This window comes from Vidua macroura, chromosome 2, assembly GCF_024509145.1.
Source record: "Vidua macroura isolate BioBank_ID:100142 chromosome 2, ASM2450914v1, whole genome shotgun sequence".
Lineage (NCBI taxonomy): Eukaryota > Metazoa > Chordata > Aves > Passeriformes > Viduidae > Vidua > Vidua macroura.
In genome coordinates, this window is record NC_071572.1 from 102,189,892 (window position 1) to 102,206,435 (window position 16,544).

At 37.7% G+C, this 16,544-nt stretch overlaps 1 protein-coding gene across 1 annotated transcript in view; it reads right to left on the reverse strand.

Moving 5' to 3' along the window:
- DGKH (diacylglycerol kinase eta) overlaps positions 1-16,544 on the reverse strand; it is a 148,724-nt gene that overhangs the window by 63,442 nt on the left and 68,738 nt on the right. The window contains exons 3-4 of the mRNA XM_053969869.1: positions 4,914-5,024; positions 2,637-2,717 (exon numbers count right to left, since the gene is read on the reverse strand). Of these exons, the coding sequence (XP_053825844.1) occupies positions 2,637-2,717; positions 4,914-5,024 (192 nt within the window). The remainder of the gene's footprint in view (positions 1-2,636; positions 2,718-4,913; positions 5,025-16,544) is intronic.

The following is a 16,544-nucleotide window of genomic DNA, read 5'->3' on the forward strand; positions in this document are numbered from 1 at the left end:
AGGCTCCTGATGTGCCTGATGGAGAGGGTGATGCAAATCTCTCACTGGCTGCTGGAACCTCTTCTCTCTCTTCCCATAGACTTGGGACACTGGTATCTAACAAGGCAGTGGGAAGAATCCAGCCTTGAGTGTCTTATGTAAAGGCTCTGAAGTCAAGGGACACCTTTCCTTCTAGGTAACCTATTAACCTCTAGGTAAGGATGCTCAGAACTACAAAACACTTATAAACTCTTAAAAGGAAAGGTTGTGCACTAGAAACTAATTGCTAGAAGTGAGATGATCGTTCACTGAAAGGTAATATCATCAGCAGTAAGGAAAAAAAATGAAACAAATGAACTGATTAAAGTTTATCATCTCTGTATTTTAATTAGCAGATATTATGTACCTCAAATTTCCCTTTAACCTCAATTTGTTTGCAGAAAGATAGCAAAATTAATTCTGGTGAACAGTGGTATTTGGTTACATAAAATATTCTGCAAGCTTGTGCATTACAAATAAACTCAACCTTAAATCTGTGTGTTATGACTAATTTTAGGACTTGAGTTTTATCCAAAAAAAGATCATGGAAAAACTTGACACACACACCTCTGTCTTCAAACAGACAAACTAGAGAGGGCAAAAGAAGGCAAAGCAGTAATTTCTACAAGATGAGGGTGGGAAATTGAGGGGAGAGGGTGGGATTTAAGTGAAATGACAAATTAAAAAAAAATAAATTTTTTTTTAAAGGTGCATTTTCCTGGAAAAATTGTCATTTGGTGTATATTCCATCTATGTCAGTTTGTGTGAAAAATATTATCTACTGAGACAAAGAAGCAAGAGGAGTACATTAACTAGAGAAGGCTAAAGTTAAGGATTACATTCTTACTTTTTTGTAACAAAGAGAATGCTAATAGATCACATAGAACATAAATAAAAAGACCTATAATTTTAAGAAAGGCAGAATTACCTTTTTAAGATGGAAGAAAATAAAAAGGCAAAAAAAGTTTCTTTTCATTTATAAGGAATATTGCTGGAGAGCTAACCACCCACTCCACCCCCAGCCCCTGAGTCCATCCCAGTGCAGGCGAGGTCAGAGATGCCTCACTCCACAGAGCTGTGTTGCTGGGAGACTGGGTTAGGCAAACACAGAGAAAGAAGCCAAAAGATTAAGCAAGATGACAACTATTACCATATTTCACAGTCAAATCAGACAACTCTTCAATCCACGAGAGCTTTACATCCAAATAATTTTTCAAAATGAATTTGAGGACTCTTTAGAGAAAAAACACTGTTTGCCCTAAAGTACCCAGGACATGAAAATAAACAGTGTCTCTGAAGCTGTTAAAGCTGTAGCCAGAGATTTCTTCTTTTCACTACTGTCTTCCCCAGAAGTCTTGATACTAGAAGGAAAACATGTTTTTGGTGAAGAATGAGATGTTCAATGGGCCTAAAGGATTACAAAGGACACCAAAACTCCAAATATAGAACAAGAGGAAAAAAAAGGGGGGGGGGGGCAGGGGGGGAAAGGCAAAAAGCCCAAGCATCCCACTTTTCTGAAGAAGCAGAACTTCTGGGCAAGAGAAAGAACCTTTCCAAAAGACAGGCTAGTACCTTACACACTCACCACCTCACCTGAGGCCTTCTGTCAAAGTAATCTTTTTAATTGCATTCTTAGCCAGTAAAGCAGCTTAGACTGACAGAACACACTGGCCTGCCAAGGCCAACACAAGCACGTCTTTGAAGTGCTCTGACTGCTTCAGCAGCTGCCTGGGAGGTACCACAGCAAGGAGAAACTATGGACCTCTCATGAGGCTTGAATTTGACTGCTTTGGAGAAGAAAAACCAAGACTGGTAATATGGACTAATATGGGTCACCTGGGGAATTAAAAACATCAGGAAAATTAAAAATTAACCTTTTTAATAGAGACATGCAGTTAAGGAAAATGAAGCCATTACAGTAAGTGGGACATCTCAAGATATCCTTCGAAAGGACTTCACCAATGGTATTCCTCATAACTAGCTCATGTTCAAGATCTTTTTTTCCAGAAGTTAAGAATCAGCAGAGGAACTGTGCCAGACATTATCACTTAGTTCTAACAGACAGTTGAACAACAAATGAAGGATCATTTGTGTAAAAAAATCTGTGAACTTACAGAAATAGGGACTTATCAATACGCTACCTTCTTACACCAGTGTCAGAATCAAGGTGCAACTGTAGGGACAGCTTTTCCATGTGACTTAGAAATATATATGGATATGATTTGCGGTAAAAAAATAAAATATATTTCAATATGGGAAGAAACCAAAAATGTTATGTTAAGAAAATTAAAACAAAAACACAATTACATTTGATTTAATTCAGCAAGTCACCTCAAAGAGAAACTATGGCACAAACCCATAATAAGCACTAAATACTGAATCTTGTATTTTTAAGGCCTTCTATCATCATCTTTTGAAAAAACTGTCATCTCACATTTCTGCTCACTGAAATAAAATGTTCTATAGCTGATGTGGTATTGTTCTCATACATTAAATCATTTCCAAAAAAAGACATTTTATTTCCAAACAGAGGAAAATAAGCAATTAAGAGGATCCTTGATTTTCTTAGTAACAGTCTATTCACAGCCTTCGAAAACAGTGTTAAAATTGTTCCATACCGTGAAGCTGTTGTTGACATTTTTTGTGCTTGATTCAGCTACGCTGGCATCTGACAGGTCAACTTCATCAAATATTAGAGACTGTGAAGGGAAAAGAACATAGAAGCATTAAATTAAGTCTGAGTCCACTTCCACCTACGCTTGCAAAATGTGCTTTAATTTCATTGCATCTATTCCGACTAAAAAATAAAAATAGAAAATAAAAGTAGTGAAAAAAATAGAACACACTGATGATGTGATAAAATTTCATAACTGGCCCCTAAACACAGTCCTACTTGCTATTCTAAGTGGTACATGAGAGCATAAAAAAGGGCTCAATAATTATATTGCTTTAAAACCTCTTTTAAAAGAAGGGGGTTTTCTTACATTGATGAAGCTTTAGAGTGTCTACTGTGCAGCATAAATGCAATGTCAGAGGAAAGACATTCTCACACAGTAAAATGTAAATTAATTATTCAGTTTTAGGATGGAACCCTTAAGTCATGTAAGGAAGCTGTGATATAGTATCCATATGAGAAGATGCATCTCAAAGGGCTGAACTGATCCTCTCCACTCCTTTGTCTGATGTTCAAACAAAAGGAATTTATGTCTACTCCAAACACTCCAGCCTGTGGCAAAGCATCAATTAGGTTCTGTTACGCTCATGATGGGTTTTGTAGCACAGAGCAGTCCAACAAAAATCCCTACCATGTTTGTCCTCTTCCACACCACTGGGAGGAGAATCAATATTGGGGGAGTTTCAGCATGCCTTTGAGTATTGGCACAATTGCCTTCTCATAACACCTTCTTTTCTCATCTTTATCATATAATTACAGAATGATTTTAGTTGGAAGGTACCTTAAAGGTCATCTACCTCCAAACCCCTTGCCATGGTCCAGGTTGCTCAAAGCCCCATCCAACCTGGCCTTGAACATTTCCAGGGATGGGGCATTCACAGCTTCTCTGAGCAGCCTGTGCCAGAGTCTCACCACCCTCACAGTAAAGAGTATCTTCCTACCTAATATCCAAATATGGATATTATGGATCCTCTTTCACTTTAAAGTCATTCCCCCTCGTCCTATGACCACGTGCCCTTGTAAAAAGCCCCTGTCCAGCTCCCTTGTACCCCTTCTAAGTAATAGAAGGCTGCTACAAGGTCCCAGATCTGTCAGTCTGTCTTCACAAGAGAGGTGCTCCAGCCCTCTGCTCATCTTTGGGTCTCTCCTCTGGACATGCTACAGCAGTTCTGTGGTTCCCAAGATAGCAAGGGCACAGACCTGTTGGAGTGAGACCAAATGAGACACAAAATATCCCATATTCCTCATTTTACAGGGTAGGCTCACATTTTTAAAACATCTCAGCATCATACTGTGATTTGAGGTTGCCCTTCTCAGAGCTCTTATCTGCCATGCTTATCTTTTATATAAACTGCTCATGGTCTCACCAAGTGCTGAGAGGTTTGACAACAGAGGTCCTGAAGTGCTGGGCTCCCTGGAGCAGTGGTGCTTTCCTTGATTCCTTATACCCACACAACAGGGCACCGTGCAGCTGCAGTCCTACAGTCCCACAAGGAGAGATCTCTGTGCCTTTACTAAGAGTTTTGTTGAGAAAACAAGGCTATAGAAGATGATGGAGACCTGAAGCACCTCACCTACAGCTCCCATGAGATGCTGCAAGCCCACAGGGTAAAGGAAAGTAACACCCACAGCTACGAAACAGCACAATCTGAGTCAGCCAAAATGTTCTTGGCCCCAGCCTTGGGAGGGAGGAAGGAAATGCCTTTCAAAGAGAAGATAAGTATTCCCCTCTGCCCACCCCCAATTCTCCCACCAAAAAAATTCAATAGATGGGAAACAGCTTTTTCCCTTATATATCAGTTTTGGCAGAAAATCAGCCTATCTTGATTTCACATAGCTATTTCTATGGGCATCAGAGCAGAAGTGTTTTAATAGAATGCAGCCATAGTGATAACTTCTAAGCATTATCCAGTTTTTACTTTTTTTGACTGTCTGAGAGCCACAAAAAACCCCAGAACTTCTTAAAATGACTTTATTATTTGTCTGAATAGACAAAAAAGTTAAAATAACTGAGATAAGCTTTATATGAAAAAAATCAAGAGAAAATACCAATCTTCCTTAATTTAACCTACTACATCCTATATACAGCAGTTTTTACATAAAACAACTGTGAACAAATAATTAAATTATTATTATTATTAAACTTATTAAATGTATTAAAAATGTAAACAAAACTGAAGTCACAAGTAAATGGCATTAGACACTAATAGCACAGAATTACCTTTGAATCCTTAGCATAGTAAAGGGTACGACCTCGAAGTTTGAAATAACGCTTTTTCCACCTCTGAAAAGAGCTGGTTTGCTTCAGTAGTAATCCTTCTTTTATACTTGTCTGAAAAATATTAAAATATAGATACATGTAGAAACAGCTGCACATATAGATTAAAGTTACGCTTTTTTAAATTTATGTTGTACCTCAATATAACTGAATTTAAACTTTATTTATTCACATTAAAGTGAGCAACAACTGATGGTGGCACAACTTGGAAAAAAAAATACTAAAACCATCAGCAGAAGATCATTTCCAGTTCCAAAACTGATTATGTTGAGGAGAAAAACAATTTCCACACAGATACTAATTCAACAGGGTTACTTAAATGTGTCTGATTCAAGCACAAAAATTACTTTAATATAGAGGGAATAATCCAGTTTGATGCAAGTCATGCAAGACATTGAGAGTTGCTGAACTGAAGCCTTCAGCATGAAATCAGCTAATCATTAGAGATAATTATTATCTGGAAAGTGTGAGAACAGTAAGAGATAGGGATATTTTTACCATGCAAATCTTTTTAGGCAAAAATGACTCACTGATCCAAACCTTTCCATTGCATACTGAATCCTGTCTATATAAATCCCATTTTTTGAAATGAGTAAGAGGCAGTGTATTTTAAAGGTGTTTGCTGTTTGTACCTCTGTGTGTGGGATTCATCCAATTACAGAAACTCTCCACTTAATCAGACAAAACAACATGAACACAGAATACAAATTGCACAGGTCTCAAATTTTCTTCAGCGTTGAAGCACACAAGAGGTATGAGAAAAAGCAAGTATGTTTGGATATTATATTACAAAATTACTATTTCCAGAATATTTCCCATTTGTAATGTAATAACGTGATAAGAATCTTATAATACCATTCTAGATAATGTGAGACAAACATCATTTGAAGTTATTCTAGAGCTTCTGGAAGCTTAACCAAGACCTGACCTAAAGTTTATAAACATCTTCTATTATCAGATGCTAAATTCTCTTGAGCTTTAATGCAAGTAATAAAAACACAGAAAAAGCAGAAAGCACTTTACTGTTCCTACCATTTCCTTGAAGTGAGAAACATTGCTGTTATGTATAGACATGCCACCCTTCATTTAGATAGTCCTAACGTCACAAACCAAAAATGTGGTCCTATGATCATAAAGCAATTGAATTAACGCTCTCAAAAAAAAACCAGCCCTCTCCAATCAAACATTGCAGATGAAAGTTTACATTTGTCACACTTTGCTTCACATGCCAACAGCCTGGACCAGTGGATTCAGTCTCAGCCCTCCTGCCCGAGCAAAGGGACAGCAATTCCCAGTAGAAATTGCAAGGGTCTGCTCACTACACACCATTTTAAGACATTTTTCAAGTTTCTGACCAGACCCCAAAATAAGCTAGTTTTCCATTATATAAATAGATTTAATCAGTTAGCAAATACATGCACTTCTTCAAAGCTGTCTGCTGTAGCCATGCAGCACCTCTGCTTCATATTGCACTCTGAGATTTTGGAAGCTCATCACAAGGATGGGAGCAGATGACTTGTGTGTTTCTCAAGGGTCAGAAGATGTTAAGACTAGAGAAATTCAGTTCCAAGGAAATGGTACTCCACATTAATGACACTGACTTACTGGGAAAATTTCCAAAATGGAAGGAAATCCCTAAAGCACACTAGGTATACTAGGAGACACAGAACATATATTATGCTTAATACTTTTGGGAATCTTAAACTGTGTTAAAAAAAACCATAACACTCCCTAAACCCTGATGCATTACTTACTAAAGAATTAGTTAACTCTTGCTTGTCATTTTTATCCCTACTAAACCACTGTCTCCTATTTCTACTTACTCCTTAAACACCAATATCTCTAACAAGAAACCTTCAAAATTAAATCTATTTTGCAAGTCAGCCATTTGAAATTAGCCTCCTAAACCTGGCAGTAAATAACCTTGCAGGCTCTACATAATTTATTTTTGCATCAAATGTTTTTAAAAAATCTGGTAAACATTTACCCAAGAAGTAGAAGTACTTAATGAAGTACATACATGAAATTTACATTTTACCACAAATAACTATATTGGGCTGAGATGTGACCATCTTAAACAGAAAAATCCATGGCTGCAGGCATCAAAACTGTGCACAAAGCTTTATCCCAAAACCCTTAATTAACTTTATTTAGACTCTAAAATATTTAAAATTCCATCTGCCAATGAGTCATTAAGAATCTGCTAATAATGCTTTCCTGAGTCTATACCAAGTAAGAGCATTTCCAGTAATTTGAGATTGGAAGGGACCTCCCAGGTTGCTGAATTTGGGTCCTCATTATTGCCTACACACAGGTCATGTTAAGTTTTTCAAAAGCAATGATCAGGCTATAACTGCACCTTAAGAAAGTAGTTCTTTTTCTTCTCCCCATGGTAATTAAGACAGTGCTCCAAGATCTCACTGTTCTGAGAAGCCTTTTTATAATTAATCCCAGCTGGACATTAAATCTGAAGCATAAGCAATAATCACTCCAATTACATTAACTTCTTTCCTACTGTAATTTAAGAGAAACAAGAAGTACAGATCCCACAATCCTACACTGCTTCTCAGTTTTACAGAACTACCTCTCAGCTTGCCAAAACCTCTCAACTTCCCTATCCTGCATCTCGTGTCATCTAGTAGTACAATGTCCCTCCAGAAGTATAGGAGTATAATTAGAACAGAATAGAATCCCTAACAATCTTTACTATTTTAGTCATTAGTAAAAAAAATTATTGACAATATTACAATCACAACATCATAGTGTTCCACTGTGGATATATATATCCACAGCCTTTTTTCATAAAATTAATGAGTACATATGTGTTCAATTATCAAAGAATGTCAAATGCAACTCTGCATCTCCAAAATCTCAATGACAAAAAAAAAAAAAAAAAAATTGTGGGTATTTGGGTCACTAAAAGTGAGAAACATCCTCTTTTGTATCAGCAGATTTTAAAATGTCCAGTATATAATACCTGAAAAGTCAAACTAACTGTTTTTATTTCAAAGGAATCCAACTGCACTGCCTTACTTCTAATTCACCCACTTTGTAAAGCCCCATATTTCTGCAAAGGTAATTTTTTTTACTTCCACTGCTGCCAGAAAGACAGAAAGAAAGGAGAAAATATTTTGAATTTAGAAAATAATAATTAATTGTGGACCCATTATTGGCAACTACAAACTAAAACACTAAATGATTAAAGTCTACCCTCTACTTCTTTTCATGTAAATAAGTGGACATGCTGCACAAAATGTGTCAGGAGAGTGAATAAGAGAACATGAGGAAATTTCTGAAACTGAGGGAGATGAAAATGAGAATAGGAAAGGTCATAAAACAGGGCAGTCAGATGCAAACAGGAAATTAGGCGCGTGAAGAAGAATTTTAAGATAACCTTGCAACAGATGCTCATGCTGAGACTAAAATGTTCTTAAAACTTTGAAAGATGAAACACAGCTAGCAGGTTGGCAGGATCATTTTCCAACAGAAGTATGAAAAGGGTACCAAGGATAAGAAGGCCATAGGAAAGAAGCTCATCAAATCCTCAGCATCTGTCTTTACCAATGAAGATGAAGAGGTGGTATCTCACACAGCATGTTCTCCACAACATCAAAACAGCTGCATCGACATGGAGGGCATGTAGGAAAGTACAAGACCAGCCAAATCACTGTGTCACGTGGGCCACGTGACATTGACCTGGGAGCCTAGAAGGTCCCAAAAGGACCACTGATACTAACATTCACTCCTGATAGGACAGTAGAGTCCATACAAAAGAATGAGCAATACAACCAGAAAAAGTCAACAGAGCTTTTGTGGAGGAAAATACTGCCCTTACCATGTGTTCAGGAGGTGTAGAGAAAAGCAAGTAGATAAATTAGGACCCTGTAGACCAGGATTTTCAGAAAGCCTTTGACAAGGCTTCCTACCAAAGAATACTGAAGATGTGTTATTAGAACTAAACTGGGAAAAGAGGCATGTTGCGAACTGAAAGTTGTTTCAAGGAAAAAGCTAAACCTCATTAACATTCTCACATCAACTTTGAGTAAAGAAGAGATCTGTGAGTCACAGTTCTCTAAGCTCAACCACAGCCAGAAATGCCATGCAATTTTGCCTATCACTTAGAAAAGCAACAAACCCAAGACAGAATATAATTTTGCTGCTCTATAACACTGTTGTGTCAGACAGTCCTGCTCTCTTTACCTCATGAAATGGGGTTAAGAGAAGGTACAGAGATGGACAACACAAAAGATTCACAGAACAGTAGCTGCCTCACAACAAGAGAGATTGAAGACCAAGGGGGTGATATGAACAATGTTTTAAAAAGCATTAAGGAAAAGTAAGGTGACTGCAGAACCATAGCTCACCAAAGCCTACAACATTATAACGAGGAATGTGACAAAACTATATTGAGATGAGCTTAACAAAGATAAAAAGTAGCACATCTTTACATAGCAGGTAGTGATTTTATGAAGCTTGCTGTCACAAGAGATTGTACAGGCAGACAGCATCAGAAGCACAAAAAAGAAGAGAATAGAAAAATTCAAGAACAGTGTAGCTGTATGAGGTCCCTTTAATTTGCCATGAGGAAGTACCATGGGAATGCACGGCCACCAGACTCACGTGCTGCTCCTGAACAGCCTTTTCTATTCCACTGCTGAAAGTGGATCATTGTGCAACCAAGCAAAAAATGTCACAGGTTGAGCTTCTACTGTCATGTAGACAGCATCTCTTTTGCTTTCAAGTCTGATGTTTGTATTTGCAAGTGGGCCTAGGCCTTCATTTACCATAACAGCGAGTATTTGATTCTTGACAGACCAGGCAATTAAAGAAAAGAAAAGAAAGAAAGAGAGATGATATGATGATACTCTTTGATATTAACTCTCTCCTGTAATACTTCCTATTCCTGTGACTTTGCCAAGTTGAGTTCCATAATAAAACCAACCCTCTTCTTTTCAGTATTGGAACATTTTTAACATCTGCATAGGTATGGCTTTAGGCAGACAGTGCCTTCATTACTTTACAAGGTAAAATCTCACAGCTCATAGTAACTCAGAGCCCCTTAAAATATTCCATGTGTTCAGTGGATTGAAAATTATTTTTATTATTAAAAATGTGACAATCAAACACTTGATTTATATTAAAATTATGACTCGGGAACTCCAAGCCTGTGATTTTCTTGACAATCTCTGTATAGCAGATTCTATTACTGTCACTTAGGCTGACAGATTTTTCATTAGTTATGTCAAAATAAAAATAGATTTTATCTACCAAGAATAAAAATTTCAGCAGCAGCTTATTGCAAGGTTACATTTTTATTGAAGACTCCTGTTCACAGTGAAGGGAGCCTAACATTCAAAAATTAAAACTAAACAATAAATCTATGAATTTAAAAAGCTAAAAAAGCACCAGAATAAATTTGAAAATCAGTATGTTGATGAATTAACATTTTTTAATATCAAGAAAATCTTAATAAAGCAAGTACCACCAAGAACTGGTAGCTCAGTGCAGCAAGCGGAGCTGTATCATGGGGTGCCTAAAGCACAACACTTGCCTCAGCTGAGATGCCCCAGGCTGTTGCTGCTAACACATCCTCCAGGTTACATCAGTGACAGAAATCACAAACTGCAGCAAGCTGCACATGCTCAGTCTGTCACTGTTGATGACAGTTATCCCTGTCCTATTAAAGAAAAAAAACAGACCAGCTAGCTGTGAGAAAACAGCTTTCCAAAATCTCAGAATGAAAGCCAGCCACACACCCCACCAAAACACTAACTTATGATTAAGCACCACCATTTCTGTGTAATAATAAACACTACGTTTCTTCAAAGTTATTCTTATACTCCATACTTTGGGGTCATTTATGTGGATGGACTCCAGCCTAAGTAAAACTCTAATACAAATAGATGCAATTATACAGCTTTGCAGTGCCCTTCTTCCTCAACCTTGTTTTCCCTTCATGATCCCTTCCAGCCTATGCTAAGGAAACAGATTTTTGCACTGCTATTGTTAAGATAAATAATAATTAAAAAAAAGCTTTCAGCTTCTTCTAGTTGGAACATATGGTAATGCAGTAAGACATGAAATAAATATGAAATTACCATCATAAATTACTATAATAAAAATATCTTAGTAGCAATATGAAATGCAATTAGCAGACTGACTTAAAAATAGAGGTTGTTGCGTGTAACAAATATGAGTAAGATATTGCCATATTAGGATACAACATTACACTTGTAATTAAAAAAATAAAAAAGAAACAAATATCCTATTTTAGATATAAAGTTGATACTAGATTGAGAATGGAGAAGAAACTTTATCTGCAGTTCAAGTATTTAAACTCCTAATTTCCACTCATGTACAGCATGTTGCTCTCACTCTCTGTTCTCATTAATCAGGGCACGAAACAGCTGCAATTCACTGAAAAAGGATAAAACATTTCATAGGACTGCAACATAGTGCCAAAGATTTAAGAGTTTTGGTGCTGTAACACAACTCAGCTAACTTTGAGCAGTATTTCACCGCTACTATTTGGAGTTCCAGTAGTTGTTCCTTTTAAATTACACATGCTCTGAGCAGAGGGATTTAAACCAACTAAGTCTAACTGGTTTTGAGACACAAGAATATAGATGGTGCATATTTCATGAATAAAAAATATAAAAAATAAAACTCAAAAGAGTCAAAGCATTCAGTTGGAGAGATTTTTTTCCTTTACCAGAATAATCTAGATTCTCTCAACTGCAGAGGTGGCATTTAATTTTAATCAAAAATCTTCATAAATGGCTTTTTTTAAGGATCACGACTTCAGAAGTAATAAAAGTGAAACTATAAAGTCATTAACAATTCCTATTCTTACAGATGAGAATTATAGGAAAGAAAAAACACAGACTTGTAAACAAAGCTGCAGGACAAAAAACTGCATTTTGAGACATGACATAGCACAGAACTTTCTAAATACTTGTACTCTAACTAATTCTGGTACTGTCGGTTCAGGTTCAATATATTTACAATTAAGGAGCATGGCTGTTGCAGAATCACAGAACAGTTGAGACTGGAGAGGATCTTTGGAGATCCATATAGTCCAGCCCATCTCACAAAGCAGTCACCTGGAGTCACCCAAGGATATCTATGTATCTCCATACATATACCTGAGTATCTCCAAAGGCAGAGATTCCACAATTTCCCAGGCAAATGTTCAACCTGTCTCAGTGTTTAATCACCCTCAAAAGAGGGAGGGTAAAAAAAAAAAAGTCAAAAATAGCTTTTTTCTTGTGTTTAAATGTTTTGGTTTCTGTATTTCAATCTGTGCCCATTGCCTCTTGTCCTGTCACTGGGTACCACTGAGCCTGACTGTTTTCCTTACACTCCTCAGATATTTGTATTTATTCATATGATCCCTTTCAGCCTTCTCTTCTTCAGGATAAGCAGTCACAGATCTCTCAATCTCTTGTCATATCAAAGATGCTCCAGCCTCTTAATCATCGCTGTGGCCTGCCACCGGACTCTCTCCAGCATGGTCATGTCTGACTTGTACTGAGCAGCCCAGAACTGGGGACAGCAATCTGGGTGTGTCTCACCAGGGACGAGTAGAAGATCATCTCCCTTGACCTGCTGGCAATTCTCCCAAACACAGCCCAGCATCCTGTTGGTCTTCATTGTCTCATAACCACACTGCTTTCCAATCCACTCTGCCACACTGCTCTCCAATCAGTCAGCCAGCCTGCCCACTGCTACAGTGGGATAGGATTCTTCCTCCTCAAATGTAAGACATTGCCTTTTTTGAACTTCATGGGGTTTATGTTGGCCTATTCCTGCAGCCTGTCCCTCTCTGAATGGGAGCACAGCCATCTGGCACATCAGACATTTCTCCTCATTTTGTACTGCCCATACACTCTGCAGCTACACCCTGCATTATCATCCAGGCCTTAGTGGAGATGTTACACAGCACTGACCCCAGTAACAACCCCAGGAGTAAACCAGTAGTGACTGACTTCTAACTTAGTGCCACTAATCACCACACATTTGCTCCATCACCTTCCAAGGAACAGAGATGAGGCAGCTGGTCTGTAATTCCCCAGATCTTCCTTCATCTTTTTCTTGAATATGAGTGACATTTGCTTTTTTTCCAGTGCTCAGGAACCTCCCCTAGTAGCTATGACCTTGGAAAGGTAATGGCAAGGAGAATGGCCTTGCAATGCCATCAAGCAGCTCCCTCAGCACTGAGCTATGTAGCTCAGCAGGACCACCGGACTTGTGTTCATGCAGTTTAAGGGTTCCAAAACTTGATGTTCCTTCACCTTCCACCACTTTCCAGCTGGTCACAGGCACCTGGGATTTCAGAGGGCTGGAGTGAACAGTAAAGGCCAAGGTAAAGTAGGCACTGAGTAATTTGGCTTCTTTCATGTCTTTATTACCTGGTCCTGTGCCTCATTAAGCAACAGCCATGAGTTTGCCCCACTATTCCTCCTTCTACTGATGTACCTGTAGAAGACCTACTCGCTGGCCTTCACATTCCTTGCTAGTCTCTAGTGCAGGTGGGCTTTGGCATTCCTAATCCCACCCACACATGACTGTTTCTCTAAATTCCTTCTGGGTCACATGTCATTGCTTCTAGTTTTTGTACGCTTCCTTTTTATGTAAGTTTTTTCATAAGTGTCCTGTTCAACCATGCATTACACTGCTTTTAAGACTGTAGGACTATGACAAACTCATTCTCTCTGTCTTTAATTTCTGTTAGTTCTAAATGTGAAAGCCCTTGGAGCAAAACTGCACCTTTTTTTCTAAGACTGCTTTTCCTAGAATTCCTTACAAATATTACTGAGGAACCTACACCTTGCACAATTTTTTTCCAATGCAGATTTTCTTCTATGAAAAACTATGAGTTCTAGACAATGTCTGGAGGCCAAATTGGCACTAGATATTCCAGTCCCGGTTACTGTATTTTAATTCTTTTGCAGTTATTAAATTTAGTATTTTATAGCTTGGTATATTCTGGAGAAAATTAAAGTTTGTGATGTAGCACTGAATAAGAGCCAAACAGATCTTAAGTTTACTTCCAGGCCACTAACAGCCTTCTGTTACATTATGAGACATTATGCTGATACATTCACTTGTTTATGCAGCTACAAATAAATATTACACGTGTACCTACTGAACCATTATAAATTTAGGAAACAGCTTATTACCTGTGCTTATAAGTTTCAGTATTTAAAGGAAGCTTATGAAAGAGAGACTTTTTACAAGGGCATGTAGTGTCAGGACATGGCAGACAAGGGGGAATGGCTTGAAACTGAAACAGGGTAGATTTAGATTAGATAAAAGGAGGAAGTTCTTTACTGTGAGGGTGCTGAGACACTGGAACAGGTTGCCCAAAGAAGTTGTAGATTCCCCATCCCTGGCAGTGTTCAAGGCCAGGTTGCATGGGGCTTTGAGCAACCTGGTCTAGTGAAAGGTGTCCCTGCCCATGGCAAGGGAATTGAAAGCAGAAGATCTTTAAGGTCCCTTTGAACACCCACCACTATTCTATGATTCCATGCAACAAGAATTGCAGAGCACAAAAGTGACACAGCTGGACACAGCATCTCATAAGCCTGCATTCACTGCTTCTGTAAAGATAATCTTCACATGTTCAGTTTCCAATCATAGAATCCCTAGACAGGATAATGCAGGCTGTAAAATTTGAGTTTTCACATGATCTCTCATTACAAAAATACACCGCCCTTCTTTTCTTTCTATTTGAATGAAGTCTTTATCTGTCTTTGTCAGCTATCCTTGAACTATTCCCAGAAGACATTTTCCTAAGATGTTCGTAAAGCCCTCAGTTACAGAGGTTCTTTACCACTAAAACTGATTTCCTTGTGTAAACTTTTCTTTTTGCCCTTTAAACTCATGAAGTGCTTTGGTAGGACAATGATGCAGATGTAAAGCATCAATAAATTAATTCAAAGGCTCTTACTATCTCACAGTACTTTTTAATGACAAAGCACTCGACAGGACAATGGTTATGGTTCTCTACTTGGTACATTCCAACTTTCTTTTGTTAAAATCACACTAGCTTTTCAGCAGGAGAAAATAATATGAACACACAGCCATTAAATGAGTAATAAGGTTGTTCTGCTTTTTGACCAAAGTAATTCACAATCAACCAATCAATGCCCAAACCAAATTTACATCTAGAAGTATTTTTAAACAGAACAACAATAGAAAATTGTTTTCCACAAAGGATGCATGTTATGGAAGTCTTCTATCCTGTTATGTACTAAGATTAAGCTTAGTACAGCCCTAGAGGTATACATGCTCTGAAACTTCTTAATGAAGTTTCTCACACCATCTTCAACAGCATTTATTAGTGAGAAGATCTACTCTCTTCTGGAATGCAGATCAAGTATCCTATTTATTTTACTGGCCTTTCACATAAATGTGAAAAGCATGGATTTTTTTTTTTTTTTAATAGATATGGTTAATCAGATTTCCTCTAAGATTTCCTGATCATGTTTCTTTGGTATCTATTCTATTCTGCTTAAAATACTTTTATCCTCATAATTGTTTACTTGTGTTTAATACAGGTACAATAAAGTTCTGAGATTCATCCCATTTCTAAGCACTAAGTACTTAAGGAACAACTGGAGTTGCTATCTTTTCCCCGCAACAAGAGCTGAAGGACTTTGAGAGATACACCCTACAAAATCTTGCTTTTTCCTACACTGTGACAGTCATGGAGAGAGTGCAGCCACTGTTAAGTGTTTCAGGTCAAGCAGACAACAATAGCTAAGTCTGAGCTGTGACAATACCCTTAGATGCTGCAATGATTGATGCACAACATGCATGCCTTGGGACCAGCAATTTGGAGCAGAAAGACAGGGCAGGTCTCCCAAGCACTAAACCCACCAAAACTTCTGAGCCAGAGCATCCCATTATCTTTGCACTGGAGGCTGAGATACATTAGAACTTTCTCCACATACAGAGAAAGCTATAGAAAACCAGCTAAAAAAAAATTAAAAATATATTAATCAGATCGAAGTTATATGATAAAAATTTTAAAACTACAGGATGATCCTCACTCTCCTGTAAATTAGCCAGGTTCCAAAAATGAAGCTAGGTAATTGTGGTCTTACGCTATTGTAATTCCATGAAAAATAATTCAAACTACTTTTTATAACACTTTTCTTGTTAGAAAACCCCCTGAAGTGGAATATTTTAAGAAAAAAAGACTAGTTGAAAATGCCCTTTGACAGAGGTACTGTTTATTAATTGTTTTCAGATAGTAGATGGAGGTGCTGATCACAGAAACCTGGATGAAAGTCAAAGCACCCATATCAAGAGTCAATTTCTGAGTCACCTTAGTAATCACCTGAACTTACCAATCAATTCTTCCAACCACATTCCTGATATGGCCTTATACCAGCAAAAAGTCTGGGAATAAGTGTGATTAATACTGTTTTTTTCTTTCCTTTCCCCCTTTTTCTTTTTCATCTCACCAGAGATGCTTCTCAAACAATTAAGCCATCTGTACACTTTGTAACTTGCTAGTTAAGCTGGTTATTGTTGTCATTTTTACAGTTCCAATATAGACCATTT